The 18,386-nt window shown below is 37.2% G+C and overlaps 1 protein-coding gene across 7 annotated transcripts in view; it reads left to right on the top strand.

Moving 5' to 3' along the window:
• The window catches only part of LOC127426797 (supervillin-like), an 89,238-nt gene extending 83,850 nt beyond the window's left edge, over positions 1 to 5,388 (top strand). For 6 of the 7 annotated variants that reach the window (XM_051673829.1, XM_051673830.1, XM_051673832.1 and 3 more), the window contains 5 exons: positions 12 to 167; positions 573 to 716; positions 2,645 to 2,757; positions 3,575 to 3,730; positions 4,338 to 5,338. In XM_051673829.1, the coding sequence (XP_051529789.1) occupies positions 12 to 167; positions 573 to 716; positions 2,645 to 2,757; positions 3,575 to 3,730; positions 4,338 to 4,424 (656 nt within the window). In that variant the 3' untranslated portion in view covers positions 4,425 to 5,338. Of the gene's footprint in view, positions 1 to 11; positions 168 to 572; positions 717 to 2,644; positions 2,758 to 3,574; positions 3,731 to 4,337 lie in introns of all 7 variants that reach the window. The other variant, XM_051673836.1, reaches the window with a different exon arrangement.
• The last annotated feature ends 12,998 nt before the right edge of the window (positions 5,389 to 18,386 follow it).

Below are 18,386 nucleotides of genomic sequence, written 5' to 3'. Positions count from 1 at the left end.
TGTGCTTATAGATCCAGGGAAGTATAATTTCACGCCACGTCTTTTCGGTCTGAGTGCCAGCGGTGGGACTTTTCAGGGAGAGGAGCAGTTCGGCCCCACCCAAGTGACAGGTGCTGTCATGGCAATGCCATTCCTGCAGGAGAACTTGTATTTGGCCCCTCAGCCTGGTAAATAGGCTTTTTACAGATATACACTGACCACATATAATGTGAATTCAAATTATATTACGTGTACACATGTACATGTATTGACATTTCTAGCAGAATCTTTAGTTAATTTAGTACATAACCTGTATTAACTGAGCTTCAGATGTGCTTGTGTGTGGTGCTTCTCTGCTGTCCGGGCCCATCAGGATGGTTTAGCGCTTACACTCACATGCGTTTTTGACTACCTTTGTATGTGTTTTTTGTGAACCGATCACAAAACATTTGGGACCCCGTTTACATCAGTATTTAGCGCTGTCCACCATTGATCGGATCACATGAAACCCATTATTATATCAGCTATATACGGGGTCTTACAGTGCCGATTGTTTGTATTTTCTTTACAGCTTTCTGTGTCTTTCTCTGTAGCTCTGTTCTTGGTGGATAACAGGATGGAAGTGTACCTGTGGCAAGGACAGCAGCCAGAAGATGCAGAATGTACTGGCTCAGCCAAGATCCGCTGGGACAGTGAGAGGAAGTGTGCCATGGAGACAGTGCTACAGTATTGCCAAGGTCAGAAATTGGCTTCTTCATGCAGGGTAATGGTCAGGGAATGGGGTTCTGTGCTCGGGGATAGTTTAATAAAGGATATTCAGTCACATCAAGTGTTTCAGCTGGAAGGTTCCTAACAGCAGTAAAATATTTAATAATGCCACACAGTTCACTTGAAAGTTACAGAACACTGCACCAGCACCAGTTGACTTATGCACACCTATTTTACTTCAGTTATTGTTCTATATATATATATAAATATATAGATACACACACACACACAAATTGCTTTTATACACAGTACAAAAAGTGTAAAAGTGTGTACTTTGTGCTAAAATACTTTCTCAGCTTAATATGCAGAGACGACTATAAGAAAGCTATTCATAGATTGATTTCCCTGAAAAGTGTAAACACTTTGGCTCTGTGATTTGTTTGAGTTGCTTGACCAGCCTGACAGCAACATTGACTCAACCAGTGCTGTGATGTTGATGTTCTGTTTGGACAAGCAAAGACAGATGGGAGGAGTCTTTAGGAAACCTGTTTAACAACAGTCATTATTTTTTCAATTCCAGGTGATATCGCTAGTGGTACAAAAATTCTTTACCGCTTTGCCTTTTAATACCGAATGTTTGCACCAAGGTTTCCTGAGAAACTTCCCTCTTGGCTTGAAAGAAAATAAAGTCTAGCTAGGTAAAGTCTTATCGGAAAGTTTAAACTAGTTTTAAAATTTTTGAGTTTGATGGTTGTACAGACACTATAATAAGACAAGACTTATTATAGTCAGAAAGACTGTCACATAAAGCATCTTTACACAGCTGAGTTAAGCCTGCTCTAAGACGCAAAAGCCAGACTAAATGATGCCTGCTCTGACCCACCTCAGTCCCTAATATCAAAGGCAGTTCTGATGCTGCTTTGGTTCTGTGTAAATGAAGTGCAGCATCAGAGCAGCCTTAAACTTTGTTGTTGTCACGATAGAGCATATATTTCATAATTTAGTTTCATATTTAAAAGTATAACTTCATATATTCATAATTGTATATTTTAAATATTCATCTCATAACATTATTTATAAATTTGTAAATGCTGTGTAAATGCATGTATGGCTGCTCTGAGCAGCATTAAACTGTCTGTGTATATACACCTACTGTAAATGCCACTTTAGGTGCAGCTTCTGTGCCACCTTTGCAGTGTAAAGGTTGCTATAGATAGTCAGGTAAACCATGAGAGAGAGAGAGAGAGAGAGCGCGCGCGCAACTTGAAGCAGATCAAAGGCCTTTTGTAGGTTTGTTTACATTTGAATTTTTGATGGGTGGAGTTTGAATTAACAAGCATTCTGTTGGCCCATTTTTGGCCCAATGTAAGTCTATTTGGGATTGTAGCAAACCGAGTCAGAACAGTCAGAAGGTCTGTGCCGAGTTTGGTGGAGGTAGCTTGAAAGCTCTGGGAGTATTCATGAAGGAAAAACAAATCGAAGGCACTCACGTGGGGTATAGTACAAAGAAAAATCTGTTATTAAAAGTAAAGTAAATTAGTAAATTACAAAGAACAAACTGGAATTGTTAGGGCAGAGTTTGGCACGTGACTACCACATGTTCTTCATTCACTGGCTAATCACAATTTAAAAACACTACGTTGAAGATAAGAAGTGCAGATTCATCAAATTGGAGTAGACGAATCAAAGTCAACAAAGAGACAAGGCCTAACCAGCAAAAAAAAAAAACCTAAACAAATTTTGTAGAATAACGGTATTTTGGCTTTGTCAAGCCAACACAATTAAACCAACTCTGACTGCAAAGCAAATTAAGTGCTTCTCATTTAAAAAACCTATTTTATGGGTTTATATGATAATCGACTGACTTTCAGTCAGCTTTGTTCATGCAGAGTTTTTATCTAAGTGCCTATTTTATGCTTTGTTGAATAATAATGAGCATTTTGTGTTTGTGCTTCAGGGAAGAACTCCAGACGGCCTCCTCAGGCTTACCTGATCCTGGCTGGAGCAGAACCTCTCACCTTTACTAACATATTCCCTTATTGGGAGAAAGACCCAAATATTAAAGTACAGGTAAATTATCATGTATGAATACTCTGATGATCCATTTCAACAATAAGCACATCAGAAATTAAAGATTAGTCATGATTAAATATTCTTTGTAGAGGTAAACCGATATATCGGTTTTTCCAATGAATTGGTGCCGATAGTTGCTTTTTGGGAAAATTCTGTGGCAATAGTTGCCGATATTTTTTTATTTTTTTTTTATTCCTCCGTATGATTCTACAGTTAGAACTCCTTGGTTTTACAGTATATCAGCGGCCACTTGAGGTGAAATAAAAACAATCAGCGAGCAAAAGAAATGCAAAGAAAAATGTGACTATATGTAAACGTGCCCTTTTAGCACATCGTATCTCCAACTCTACACCTTGTGAATAATCATACAAAACCTCATCTGGTGAATATTTAGGCTTTAGAAAGCTTAATTTGGTAAATACTTAAATATAGAGAATTTTTTTTTCAGAGCCAAGTCTCTAACATTTTAAAATAAGAATCCTTAAAATAAGTACATGTATTTCTCGTTTATAGTTAAAAGTCCCGCTTTATTCGCCAAATCTTCATTTTTTTTCTAGTTATTATTTGTATTTCTTTTGCACAATTAACTGAATCTGGAATTTTATTATTTTGTCCTTGTAGTCTCTGTCTGTGCCCATAATAGTAAGGAATGGCTAAGAATTTTTAAAACATTCTATAAATCGATTTTAAAAGCCTTTTCTATCCTCCTCAGTTATCGTTATCTTCTAAGTATCGGCAATCTGTCTACCTCTAATTCTTAGATATTATCTAAATCTATGGATGATTGACCTATCCCTTGTATATGATTAAATAGGTAGAGGGACCCCGTAATAAAGTGATCCTGGTTAAAGATGCTCTGTCAAAACTCAGCAGACAACAGTACACCCCGGAGGAGCTCACCTCCAAACCCCTGCCAGAGGGAGTGGATCCTCTGCACCTTGAGTACTACCTGTCCGATAAAGACTTCCAGGTACCAGCATCACCTACTTACTGTATGCTCATACATGGCCTTTACTAAACAAACATATTACACAGTTCTCTAGAATACTTGATTCAATCACTGCATTGTGCGGTCAAATAATTTTGTATAATGACCGCTAAACTGTATATGTTTTCCTACATGGCTTTGCTAGTTTATGTCTCTCAAATCAGTCCATGACCTCTTTCTTCTCACATAATAATAAGAAAATAAGAAGCTTTGCATCAGAGTCCTGATCACCCTGTCAGGATTTATGTTGCTATAACGACTGGCTGACTGTAATTATCCCTTATGCATGTCACCCATTCTAGGGGTCAGTAGTTCAGTCTGAAATGGTCATCATAAAAAGTGAGTCCCCTTGCATGAGCTCAATCTATAAAACCCAGCGGTTTGTCAATAAAGGCCAGCAAACTCTCAATTTGGTTTAATGGTTTTCCAATGTGTCTTTTCATTGTCAGCCAGCCAAATTAACCTAGGCCCACTTTCTGAAAACGGACTCATTTTAACAGACTCTGCAAGAGTTTGCTGATGTCGGCATAGTTCTGTGTTAACATAGTGCTAAAATAATTGAAGCTGACAGATTTATTTGTTTTTGCAGAGTGTTTTGGAGATGACACGGGATGAATTTCATGCTCTCCCAAACTGGAAACAGCTTAATCTGAAAAAGAGCAAAGGCCTCTTCTAAACAAAAAGAACTCTTGCATCTGCAATCTGTATATTCACTTACAGTAATTATCTACTAAAAATGTTTGTATTTTTCCTGTACTTTTTAAAGAAGCCTTTTTTTATATTTCAATGTCATATTTATAACACTAATATGTACAGTCTGAAATTTCTTAAAGACAAACCCCTACCTAGGCAGTAGCTATTTCATGCTTTATACTTTAGTAGCCTTTGGTTAAACAAATGTTTAAAGTATGCTGAAGTGTTCAGTTTGGGAATAACATGAACAGTATAGAAGAAAAAAAAATCAGTATGTCAGTAAGCATGAATTATAAATATGTTTTTTCTTTTTAATTGTTTTAATCATATTGCTGTCGAACTATGATCTTATAATGCTTTAAACACTAATTGTGAAACTTCATGTATCTGTCGAAACAAATGGAGGCCTTTCACTAAGTCCACAGAGCTATGTTAATGCAAGATTTACCATGGAAAGTGAATTGCTCTTTAATTAAGCGATAATTTGTGTACATATTAAGTGCACTACTGCCACTGGCAGTACATCATATAAATAATATACAGTGTTATGTGATTCTGATCTCTTTCATGTGACTATACAGTAAGAGCTGTCAACAATATTACAAATAACACATGAATGTGTATGTATGTATGCACGTGTATTTTCAGAGGTATGAATGTGTAGTGTTTGTCCCATAGTAATATGCTGCCAGAACATTAGAATTTCTTGGTTGAAAGTAAATTCATGCCATTCAATCTTAAACCACAAGATGTCAGTCTGTCTTTTCTCCAGTCTGTGGTGAAATAATGCAACAAATATTTACCAGAACAAGTCCCTCAAATGGGTCACCCAGTATTTCATCCTCAATGTATTTTGCAGGTGTTATTATAACTTCAACACTTTAATGATTCTAAAAAGATTTTTTGTAAAGCAAATTTGTTATTTGTGTCATGCCTTTGGATGTTTTTACTTTTGAAGCAAAGGCATCTTTAGGACACCATTCAAAAGCAACTTTTCTTATTTTTATCTACTGATTTTAAAAAGCATCTCTAAAACCACCATTGCTCCACAGTTCCTGTGTTTTAAGATACGTTTATCTGGGTGGTGTATCAATGGCAGTGAGTATTGCGGAGCTGGAGGAAATGCTCTTGGCAGAGAAAGGAACAAGTGAAGTGGAAAATCAGAGGTATGTAAAATCACCACTGGATCTTTACTGGAACATTGGTTGACAAAATTAGAGAGAAAAAAATAATAACCACACACTGCTGATGTAAGGCAGTACTGATCAAATCTAGTCATGTTAGGGGAAGATTTGATTATTTCTACCCTGTTAATAGCTAATATGTGGAGTATTGAAATGTGAGAGACCCAAGACCATTTTAATAGCTTGAAAAATATCTGTTTGATATTTCGTGACTTTTCCTAATCATATGAGAACTGATCATGAACAAAGTTCCATACTTGATAACACGCCTGAAATGCCCTCCATGAAAAATGCTGTTTTGAGTCTGAGACCCAGATATAAAACAAGAATAAATCCAGTTAATTTGTGGCTGGTGTACACACTCTTGCAGTCCTGCCATTTAGATTTATTGAATTTTTCTACAATGTGTTTTACTGGGGGTCAAATTGACCCCAAACTGACACAAAGTTACTAGAATGGATGTCAGTCACATTTCTGGAAAGTGCATGTCTACATTGTGATAACACAGGGATAAAGCTTTAATAATATCTGCCTAATGGGTTTGAATTAGGTCAGAGGCACATATTAAATCATTTTAAAGGGAAAATAAGAGGTTAACGTTGAAAGTTGTATTATTATTTCTATATGTATAGCATTGGGTTCTCTGGGACCCCGTTAAAACAGTATAGTCAATCTCAACAGAATGAGAGGGTTAAGCATGTAAAGAGTTATTTAAGTTATTATGTTGTGTCCAAGTAAAGAATTGATGTAAATGGCAGCACTGCCTTGCAGCCTCCACTCATAACATGTCACAGCCTTTTCACACATTCACACACACAGGTGAATTCATCACCGCCACAGATGGTAGAGTCTGTCTCTCAGAGAACCAGCTTACAAGATAACCTTAGTTTAATTATTTAATTCAGAGCGTTATAGAAGCACAACTTCACAGGGAGAATTACGAGAGTACTGTGGATCTTTGTGACATGAGCTGCACATGATCTTTGTGACAAACCAATGCATTTGTAGAGAGCAGGACCCTGTGAGTATTAATCAAGGAATGTGACTGAAAGAATTTGTTTGTATTTATACTGTATTCTTCTAGACGAATGGCTTCACAATGCTCGCTAAGGCTACATTAACAAAAGCACGCTGTTTGCCAAGCCATGCCAAGTGCTTTGAATACAAAACATTATGATAGTTGTTATTTCTTCAATTCTTTGTCTTTAATGTGTTATATACTGTAACTGTTGAGTGAGTGGATATGACAAACGGTAAAGGAGAATTCTATACAGCCTAAACTAAAAAATACAGTCCCGTCCTTGAAGTGCTAATTGACTAAGAATGTTTAACTAATTATTGCAGGTTGGCATTTTTAGAAGGACAAGGGGGGAAAAAACCTCAGGGAAAATACGGGTTCTGCATTAAAGCGAGCCCTGAATAGCCTTCGGGCTGCTGCCTCATTCAGTGTGCTTGTGTATGCTTGAGAAAAAGACAGTGAAAATGCGAGACTGGATAGCTCCATACAATTCAATGTCTAATCAATAATGCCTCCAAACTCAGGAAATTTATTCTGTATTGATTATAAGCCCTGAATATTGGACCTCAAGGACCATGCGCAGACTAAATTAAACCTCTTGAGAGACTCTCTATCTAATGTGCAAGTGATCAAAACTCCACTACAGAAGCTCTTGAATGAGTTTCTGACAGTGTGGATACACACACACACACACACAAACATAATTTCTCCAACCCTCAGCATGTTTTTACTTTTGTGGGTTCATACCAGAATAAGAATCATGTTCATCAAAGATTTATGAGCCAAGTCAATTTTTATATTTAAACTGTAATGTGTGTTTTTTTTTTTTTTTTTCATTGCTCTACACAGGGCTGGTACTAAGGGGCATTTTGACCTTTAGGGTGGGCAGTTGGGGTGGGGTGTGCTTAAATAAACAATTCTGCCACCTCTATTGATTGGAACAAACCATTAAATAAAATGGTTTTTTAACTCTTGCCTTATTCTTATATTAAATTATATGAACATAAATAATGATTAAGAACAAGAGTTAAAATGAGAATCAATTAACAATAAACAGGATGGATGAAATGAACATATTATTTGCACATTCAAACAGTTAAAGGTGCACTAAGTAATTTTTTCCCCATTAAAAAAGTTGACTTCTAAAGAAATGAATTGTAATTTTGAAATATATGTATAAAATCATGACCACTCACATGAGATGAGGACTCTAGTCATATCAGTAACCTTATAAAAGCTGTTTTATTCTACATGGGAGAGGGGCGCCCTCATGGGGGCCGCCATTTTAGAATACTGCTCGCTTAATCTCAGTAACCGTCTTGTTATTGGACACTTTCACTCTTGGATTAAATTAATCATGGCTCACTGTGAATAGTGAATTTCTACAATGGCATCTGTAACTGAAAACTATTGATTTTGAATGATGCTCCATCCACACCACCAGGTGTCACTGTAAGTCCAAGATGACACAAACAAAAAGAGGTGCACAACACAACAAATAATATGAAAACAAACCCAAATAAATTTAGCCATAACAGAATGAAATTAAGCTACAACACAACAGAAAAGCCACAAAAACAATGGAAAGCCACAACAAAACAAAATTATCTTAAGATAAATGTTCAGTACTTATTTGTCCTGAAGTCAGTGTGGGGGGCTTTAGAGGGTTGATGGGGGTTAATTTTGGCGTCTGATCAGTACTGTGACGTCATTTTCGCATGGTTGCCAGTGCGTACTGGCTCACTTCGTGAAGTGCTCTGGACAAGATACCTGGTTGGGCATACTCTTATTGCAGATAACCTTATCACCATTTCCTAGAAAAATATCTCTGCTCTGTAGGTCCACACAATACAAGTGAATGGGTGCCAAAATTTTGAAGCTCAAAAATGCACATTAAGTCAGCATTAAAGTAATATATAAGACTCCAGTGGTTAAATCGATATCTTCTAAAGTGATATGATAGGTGTGGGTGAGACAGATCAATATTTAAGTCCGTTTTTACCATAACCAGCACCACCACCACCCAGTATGGGGCGATATGCACAGAGAATGCAAATCACCGAAAACAAAAGAAGAAGGACATAAATATTGATCTGTTTCTCACCCACACCTATCATATCTCTTCAGAAGATATGGATTTAACCACTGGAGTCTTATGGATTACTTTTATGCTGTTTATTTGCATTTTGGAGCTTCAACATTCACTTGCATTGTATGGACCTACAGAGCTGAGATATTCTTCTAAAAATCTTTGTTTGTGTTCTGCAGAATAAAGAAAGCCATACACATCTGGGATAGCATGAGGGCGAGTAAATGATGGGAGAATTTTCATTTTTGGGTGAACTATCCCTTTAATTTCATTGTGTTGTGGCTCATTTCTATTGTGTTATGGTTTATTTTCATTGTGCTGTGGCTTTTGCATTGTGTTGTGGCTTAATTTTGTTGTGTTTTCATTTTTTATTTTCTTTGCTAATTTGGTTGTGTTTTGCACCTCGGTTACCATATTAAATAGCTAAAATGAACACTTCCACATTAGGTGTGCGCTTCACTAATGATTACGCCCACTCTACGCTAAAAACAGGAAATTAACAGCAAACCCCAATGAAAAGGTGACTAAAACAATAAATATATCCTTGCACAATTTAAATTCTGTGATAGGACACTGCTCCTTAGCTCTCAATCACAGCCTGATTGTTTTACACATAATTGGCAAAGCATCAATACACACAACAAAAGCAGTGATCATTCTGTTCATACGGAAAATGTCTGTCATCTTCATGTCGCTCAAAACTCATATGAGTTTTATTTTTTTCCCCCATTGGAACAAAATGTCAAAGCTACAGTGGAAATGCATGGTGATCACTGGCTGTCAGTTTCAGTTGCAATTTCTCTTGGTTTCCTTAAAATATAGGTCTGTGTTTGAACCTGACACTTTTCACACTAAACAAAAACTGTAACATGAAACTATCCTGTCTATCCTGTCACTTAAATTGAGAACTAATTAGGCCTAATGTTAAAAACACTTTTTCCTTCTTTGGTCACAAAGTAGGTTACAACAAAGTGAACCAGGACTGCCACTAGTGCCTGTGCTCCCTCAAAATAATAGGTGCATTAGACATGTTGTTTTTTTGAAGACTAGAAGGATTGGATTATATAGAGTTGAAGGTCACAGCTGTGTACAAGGGCCACCAGCAAATTGAAACTCAGTTCTCGTCGTGACCATCAGACTGAAGTGCGACTCTTGAGAAGAAGTGCTTTCATGCTGTCCGGTGTCACACATACTCTCTCATCTGGTGTTAGGTGCAATAAAACAGCTACAATCAATGGTGACATTGAGCCCTGATCCTGGCAGGAATACAAAATGAAGGATTGATGCACAATTCTACCATCTCTGTTCCTCTTTCTCAGCCTGGTTTTTATTTACCTGTCTTCCACCTGCTGTGCCTTTGCACCCCTGGATTTCCTGCCATCTTTGTTTACTGTTTACATAAAAGGAAAGGGATTAAGCAGACTGAATGCTACATCCTCTTTGGAGAATCTTTAAGCCATCTTATCCATTTTTTAGCAGTTTCGCAATAAATGATTTTGTAAATGATGTTCCTCAATTAAGAGGTCTTATAAGCTGCCTGATGAGAAGCTATTACTTTCATAGTCATTTGGACGTTTTCCACGAGGTTTCATAACCACACAGCACAAGAAGTAAAATAAGTTATAATCGGCCTTAAAGGGATAGTTCACACAAAAATGAAAATTCTCTCATCATTTACTCACCCTTGTGCTATCCCAGATGTGTATGACTTTCTTTCTTCTACAGAACACAAATTAAGAATTTTGGAACAATATTTCAGCTCTGTTAGAAGTGACATGATAGGTGTGGGTGAGAAACAGATCAATATTTAAGTTCTTTTTTACTATCAGTATCCACCTTTGACCAGCCCCAACCAGTAGGTGGCTGAAAGTGAGTCACTTCCACAGCAGAATGTGGAAGTGAAAGTATAGATATTCAGTAAAAAAAATGACTTAAATATTGATCTGTTTCTCACCCACATCTATCATATCGCTTAAGACTATATGAATTTAACCACTGGAGTCTTATGGATTACTTTTAGCTGCCTTTATGTGATTTTTTGGATCCTCAAAGTTCTGGTCACCATTAATTTACATTGTATTTATTTGTTTTACCTCTTGGATGCATCACTAGCCAGAGTGCATGCTTGTATAATCTGCTGTGTAATGGATCATTCACCATCACAAATCGAAGGTTGTCCTTTCTTGTTTGCAGATAAATCTGCTGTCCTTCATCCATGTTTTTGCATGTGTCTGTTGTTTTTCCTGGTACATTAAGCGTGGCTCTACTCTAAGCCTTGCATGCTGAGGCTGCAGTCTTAAGCTTTTCTCCTCTCCTTGATATTTGATATTGCCTGCATGTTGTGCGGAGTAAATTACACAAGTCATAGTGAATGTGTCCATTTCTACTCCTCCTCTTCCTCTACACTTTAACACATGGCTCAATCTGTTAAATGCATGATTGGAATGGCGGCTCTTGGAGCGCGATGCAGAGGCTTTTGTTAAAGTGCTTAACGAGACCACAAGGGTTTTTGGGAGGGTTAATCTGCCCTAGTAATGATTGTATTTACTGGTCTTTCTATATAACTCTTCATTTTGGCCAGTGCTGCTGTTGGGTAGACTGAATTTGTTGGTGCACATCAAATTTAAGACATAGTGAAAGGCCTTGGTAGTGTCTCTCTGCTCAACATTTTAACCCATCAACAGCTTCTCATACTTTTTCTTTTTCTTGTACCATTTATATTCAGTTCTTGGACTGTAGTAATTTTCCAAAACTAGTAACAAAAATAAGCATAAGCAGCTATGATTTCCAGCAAGTAAATTCAAGGCTGTTTAAGCTGGTGTTTTTCCGCAGGGACAAAGACATCTCATGCACCTTCTCGAGTCCTGCAAATTCAGAGCTGATTTTTCACATTGGCAGCAGTTGTATTACAGCACAGGCATGCCATGGTGTGGGAATACACAGAGATACCCAGCAACAGAGTCTGCTCATGTTCTGCATGCAAATGGAGGAGAAGGGGAAACAGCTCGGTTGGTATGAAGCTGTCACACTGTGAGTTCCCAGTTTAATGAATGAATCCCCTCATTACTTTGACTACTTTTGCCAGAGGCACTATCTTCTATAAGGTTGTTTGCATTCCTTTTATTACATATAGAATGGCAAGCATAAAGAGAATCATTAAGCCTGATTGTCACGGAAAGCATTTGCATTTTCTGATTTCTAAGCCTCTCTTTAAGAGTCTTAACAGTACATCATTATAATTCAAAGACAGCCACTGGCAAGAATTTCATGGAGCCCGTGATAAGAAGCGTGTCTGTGTGTATTGAAGTAGCGAGGTCACTGTGATTTTGCCAAGTAAGATGTGTTCCTTTAAACAATCTAACCACCCTAACATCAATGATAGGTTGATAAGAATGGTGTTCAAGCCCCTAACTCCAGTCTCGCATCTCACAGTTTTTTTCAGCAGCTGTGTCCCAAATGAAGCACTATAAACTGTGAACTTACACTATGTAGTTGGCTATCCAGTGTATGAACTTCCAAAGAGAAGTATCATCTCAAATAGAACACTAGGGGATTTTTACTTCACAGAAGCATTCGCTTTTTTTCAGCTGACGGATGTGACATTTCAAACGTATGCAATGTGTTGCCGCTAGCTAAAATGCTTTATCCAACTCCAGTCCAGCACTTAAATATCTCAAATAACATACACACAGTACACAGTGTGGGGTAATAATAAAGCATTCAATACACAGTTGTAAGGTGCTACCTTCACAGAAGTTTCGGTAGTTGTTATATTCCCTATTAATTACAAGTGTTTTGTCAGGCTAGCATCGCGGCCAGGTAACTCCGCCGCTTCCGCCACACAGGGGAAGGCCCGACTGCTTAATACATGAGGTGTCCAACATGAATGCACTACTCGCACTGCTTACACTACAAAATGATGTAGAATAGTGCAGAAGTATGCAATTTGGGACGCAGCTAGAGTCTTGCGCAGGAGTGCCACATCAAGACACTGTGTCAAGTTAGGTATCATTCAGACCGAACAGCTAGATTCATCACAACAAATGAAACAGAACGCAGGTGTCTAGAGTAGGGATTCACCAGTGTCTCGGCTGCCAATATTTATCTGCCAGTTATTGACCAAATGAAAACCTTCGGCATATTGGTTAAAAGCATGAAAAAGGCAGTATGAAAAAATTATGGTTTATTTATAATTAATTAGTAAAACACTTTGTAAAAACTCACAATATGTACAAGGGTTGGCACTCCTTTCTCATTCTCATGTTAATGTGGAAAAACCATCATAAACAGACATGACAGTTGTGAAAGCAGCACTTACCTATAGGATACATGATGAGGAAAACCATCCAAAATGCTTTAAAACCAGCAGACTTTGACTTCTGACACATCGGTGTAATATCCATTAATGCTGCATGATTGGCTTAGTTAAGATTGAAATCGCAATATGGCCTTGCGAGATAACTAAATTTTAAATGCCTTAAAAGAACCAATCCATGTTCAATTAAAAAGATTACTATTGTTAGAACAGTAAAAAAACATTTGTACCTCTTTGTACATTTTAAAGGCATAAAAAACAAAACAGTGATCTGATGATAAAATAAGGTGAGTGGCAAAATGTCAGTATTGGCCTATAGATGTTTGTTAAAATCGGTTTAGGTATCTACCAACAAATGTCATATCGGTGCATCCCTAGTACAGAGATGTGTTTTTAAATGTTCAAGTTCTTTTAACTTGACACAGCATCTTAAAGGAATATTCCGGGTTCAAGACAAGTTAAGCTCAAATGACAGCATTTTTTACTTGCCCCTCCTTTTCTTTAAAAAAACAAAAAAAAGCAAAAATCTTGGTTATAGCGAGGCACTTACAATGGAAGTGAATGGGGGACAATATTTAAACATTAATGGAATATTCCGGGTTCAAGACAAGTTAAGCTCAGTCGACAGCATTTGTGGCATAATATTTAAAATGTATTTCAACTCGTCCCTGCTTTTCTTTAAAAAAAATAAAAAGTACAGATGGAAGCAAAAACGCGCTCTGTATGAACGGCCCTTAAACTTTTAAAAGCATGTCTTGCATTTTTTTTTTAATGCAAGAACGTGTTCTGTCTGAACGTGCCCCTTGTGCTCAAATTTCTCTTTGAGAAGACTAAAAATGAGGTGTAATTCAAAGCTTTCAATGACCTAATAATGACACTGAAACAGCTCTTCATACTTATTAAAAATGCCCAAAGAACAAAACTCGTGTGGGTGGATCCAACTCCACTGATCAGAATATCAGAATAATATACACATAAGGGCACACCTTTGAGCAGCAAAAAAACATTTACATTAATGCATTTGTCTTTTTATCCAGAGCGACTTAGAGTGCATTTGTGGTATACAGTACATTTTGAACATTTCAAATTATATTTAACAGACATCCCACTCCTAAGAAAGGTCTTTTATCTTAAACAGTTTTGAGACAGAAATTCTGATGTTGTTTTGGGATCATTTTGGTCTGGGGCAGACTGGGACTAAAAAGTGGCCCTGGACTTTCTGGCCCAGAGCGGCCCACCAAACCCGGCCCGCAACACACCACACTATAACACAAAATACCAGCTCATTGATTTGATTTTCTGGCTCAATTTCAAATTTCTGTGTTGGAAAAAAAAACAATGGTAATCATGACAACGGGCCCCACAGTCCAAAAATTGTCATAACTTTAAAAATAAAACCACTGTAAATGTGATGAGAGGATTTTTTAGAGAAAGCACTAAAATAAGTACTTTATAGCTCAGACAAATAACAAGTCCGAAAAAATTTTTTCCCAACATATAGATGTTCAGTTAAAATGTACATGATAGTAAAAGGGAAAGTGTGTATTTTAGGTGCTGTGACAAGTCAGCATTTCTAAAAAGTTTTTAAAGATCTTAATCACCTTTCAACTTTTTTCTAGAAGTGCAAATAAACTATTGTCTTAGTTAATATGAGGTTGTGGAAACAACAGGTATAATAATAATATATTATATATGTATATATAGCTATACAAGATCTTAAAATGTTGTTTAAAATAGTTAAATGAAGAAAGTGTTACACAGCAGGACACTGATGACAATGCTTAAAATTTCATATCAATTACACACATAACTATGTGTAAATGTTTATTTAAAAAATAAATAAATTAAAACAAAGTTGGCCAGAATATGTAAATATAAACAAATATAAATATATGTAAAACAAAATAAACATACCTCCAAGTTATTTTTCAGATTAATTGGTCATAATTTCACTCTATGTGAGTTTGTTGCATCTTTATATCTGCAGTGTTTTAATTCCTTCCCCAGATTATTCTTGAGAAAAAAAGAAAAGCCCTATACATTGACAAGTGCTGTTTCTGCTATCTTTTAAACAAAATAAGCCTCAAAGACTCAAATTGCCTCAAAGTAATATTTTTCATGACTTATTTTCTAAATTTTTATCAGGCGTGAGCATTATTCAGCCAGCTGCACTTCAGCTCCCACTAATGCTTTGCGGTATGAATAAATTATGCAAATGACTATGCACTGCTTTACAAAAAACAGCTTTACTGTTTGCAGATTTGATATATGCTGCTGTTATTGTATTTTTTGTAATTTTCAGTTATTTGTTATTTTGTGATTATTCAGAGCTCATATTATACTTAATATGTTGTCTTGTATGATTTGTATGTCAAACAATGAGGTCCACTCGAGGTATGTAATTATTGCGCATATACAGAAACGCGCTACTTTCTGAAAGTAATTTCAAAATAAAAGTAATTTCAGTTTTTCAAAGTAAAAGCTATTCTATTGGCTTTACCTTACAAATACATTTTGAATATTCACTCTGTAATGGGGTCTGCGCGGGCATTATGGAACCCGGGGTGGCCGTTTATATCGCATGTAGGACAGGCCGGTACTTGCGGGCCGGCCCAAATTACCAAGCTGCCCACTGGGAAAGCGCCCGGTGCTCCCGACAGCCACTCAGCCACTGAATTTGGTACATTCAAAGGTTGAATGTGTTCTGCGTCCCACGATGAAAGGCAGTGTTGTTTTCCTCCGGTATTGTGTTAAGATAAAAAGGGTGCTCAGCTGTCAAATTGGTTGCAGTCGTTGCAGTCGATCTGGGGGTTCAGAAGCCTGTGTGGTGAAGTGTGACAGTAAAAGCTGTCAACAGGATAAAGATACAGTAGTCGAGTCAAGAGATCGACCTTACTGACAACCACTTCCACTCAACAGAGAGCTCAGTTGACCCAATCAAACCAGACACTCGATCAATACCATGCACCCTGACCGAGAACGATAAACTGGTGACACCATTCATTAACGGTTCGACTGATGACATGCATCACATGTAGCCGAGTTCAAGTTTCTTGACCTTTTGATATTTGATCATTTCCACTCTAAAACATCTGAGACAAACACTGAGAAAAACAACTTATTCCAGTTTAAGCTGGTTTGCTGGTCTCTAAGCTGGTCTTTTGGCCTGGTTTTAGTTTGGGTTTTAGGTACTTTTTAACTGGCCTCATAGATAAACAGGCTGAGCACCAGCTCGGCCAGTCAGGTAGACCAGCTTAGCACATGTGAACATTTTAAGATGTTTTTTCGATCTGAACCTTTTTGTTTTGTTTTTTTTAGGCTGCAGTGCATAGTGGTTGAAATGTGTGTTTACAACGACTCGCACCATAAAAGCAAATTGAGTTTTCCCCACTGAAGTGCTAACCAACTCCGCTAATCTTCTGGGACCAGCAGATAATTAAGTCAAACAGTCCACTCAATTAACAATTCCCATGTGTATTCACACACTCACACACAAATCATTTCAATGGAAATTGTTCAGTGTTCCACTTTTCCTCCCATTAAAGGGGAAGTTAACCCAAAAATGAAAATTATTTTACTCACTCAATGTCATTCAAAACCCATAACTTACTTTGTTCTGTAGAACACAAAATGAGATCTTAGGCAGAATGACAGTCTCAGTCACCATTCACTTGTGAGGTGAAAGACACTGTGTGAACCCCTCGCTGTGTTTACTCCATGGGAATAATAAACACTGAGAGCATTCTGGAAACAATGATTCATAAAGTGTTGTTGATCATCTCTCCCACTGATTGTGTGAGTGTTTTCAGTCTTTACCTGGCTCCTCTGACCCCTCTACACCCTCCTTCCTCACCACTCAACCCACTCGTGCTCAGCTGCTAAACAGCAGATGGATGACAGAAAGCAAAAGGCTTGTAATAGATGTAGGAAAGCTAGGCGAGGCTGTGCAGGAGGGACTGTTGTCATTTACTCCTATAATTATCTTTAATTCAGTCATACCTGATGATTACGAATCATTTTTAAAAAATGTATTTATTTCTTTATTTTTACGGCAGTTACAACTACTGTCCACCAAAGACCTGAATTTATCAAGCCATTGGTTGTCACAGTGCAAATGATTCACTACGGATGGGCAGAGCAATCGTGAAGTATTGATACATTCCAGACTGATGTTTTAAAAGTAGGATTGATCCTCAAAATTAATGTGTTTTTTTTTAAGGGATTTTTTATTTGTTTACCATGACATTGAAAGTGTATGATAACTTTGAAGTGAAATTTATTTTTTTACTGTGTTTGCAAATAGCTAGAATTGTTTAGGATTGGAGCTATATTTCTTTCCGCTAATCGTAAGGCACACAGTCCCCCTACAATCATGTTTTGTAACTTTTAATAAATGATAAACAAAAATTCTCATAATTTGCAGTTTGTTTAAAGCTGCAATATTTTTTTTATGTTGCGCTTGCCGAATGACGTTGTGTTTAACTGAGACGTAAGATGTATCATGCAAAAACAATGGTTTTCGGTTACAGTTACCTGTAATGTCAACCTGGTCTCATATAATCACATTACTATACCAAAATTTTAGCTAAATGAATTTAACATGGCTTATTATATGTGTCATGGCCCTTTCCTGATGAAATGAACACTAGAGGGGGAACAACAACAATGACTTTCACACAAATCACGAGTAAAACAGCAGATTATCAGTTCATGAACACTTACTTTTTGCCCTGTTCCTCACACAATGCTGTATTATGACATCTTAACACTTTTACTATACTGCATGACTTGGAAAGACCCCTGCACACTTCCCACGAAATCAAAGAACGAATGGGTGTGATGTCATTTTGAACAAAATCTGGCAAAAGAGTGTTTTTGAGTTTGTTTCGGTGGTTTGTAACAGCTCACCAGGACGAACATTCAGGAAAACTTTGTACGGCTCCTAAACACCTTCTTGCTGTTGTTGGTCCACGTCATCGGTAGGTGTGACCTGGAGCTCCACTTACTTTGAGGATGACAACTAATTCCAGTTCAGTCAGTTAAGATCAGTTAACCAGTGTGCAGAGTTATTAGCGAGTGTTCAGTGTTCAATTTGCACAGTGGCAGTTGCAATGCAAAGGACCGGAGTACGAGTCCTGCAGAGCATGCACTTCAACGCGTAAGCCGAAAGTGTCATAGAAGCACCACAAAATTACATGGTTGCTTCAGCTGTTGCACTTTTCATCTCACATTTTCATTTTATGATACCTTTGTTAGGTTTAAGGTTTATGGTACGGTGTAGGTTTTGTTGATTTAAAACACGGTGGAGTATTAAACTTAAAGGAATAGTTCACCCAAAA

The sequence above is a fragment of the Myxocyprinus asiaticus genome, chromosome 36 (assembly GCF_019703515.2).
Source record: "Myxocyprinus asiaticus isolate MX2 ecotype Aquarium Trade chromosome 36, UBuf_Myxa_2, whole genome shotgun sequence".
Lineage (NCBI taxonomy): Eukaryota > Metazoa > Chordata > Actinopteri > Cypriniformes > Catostomidae > Myxocyprinus > Myxocyprinus asiaticus.
This window is presented reverse-complemented; position numbering and strand designations above follow the sequence as displayed.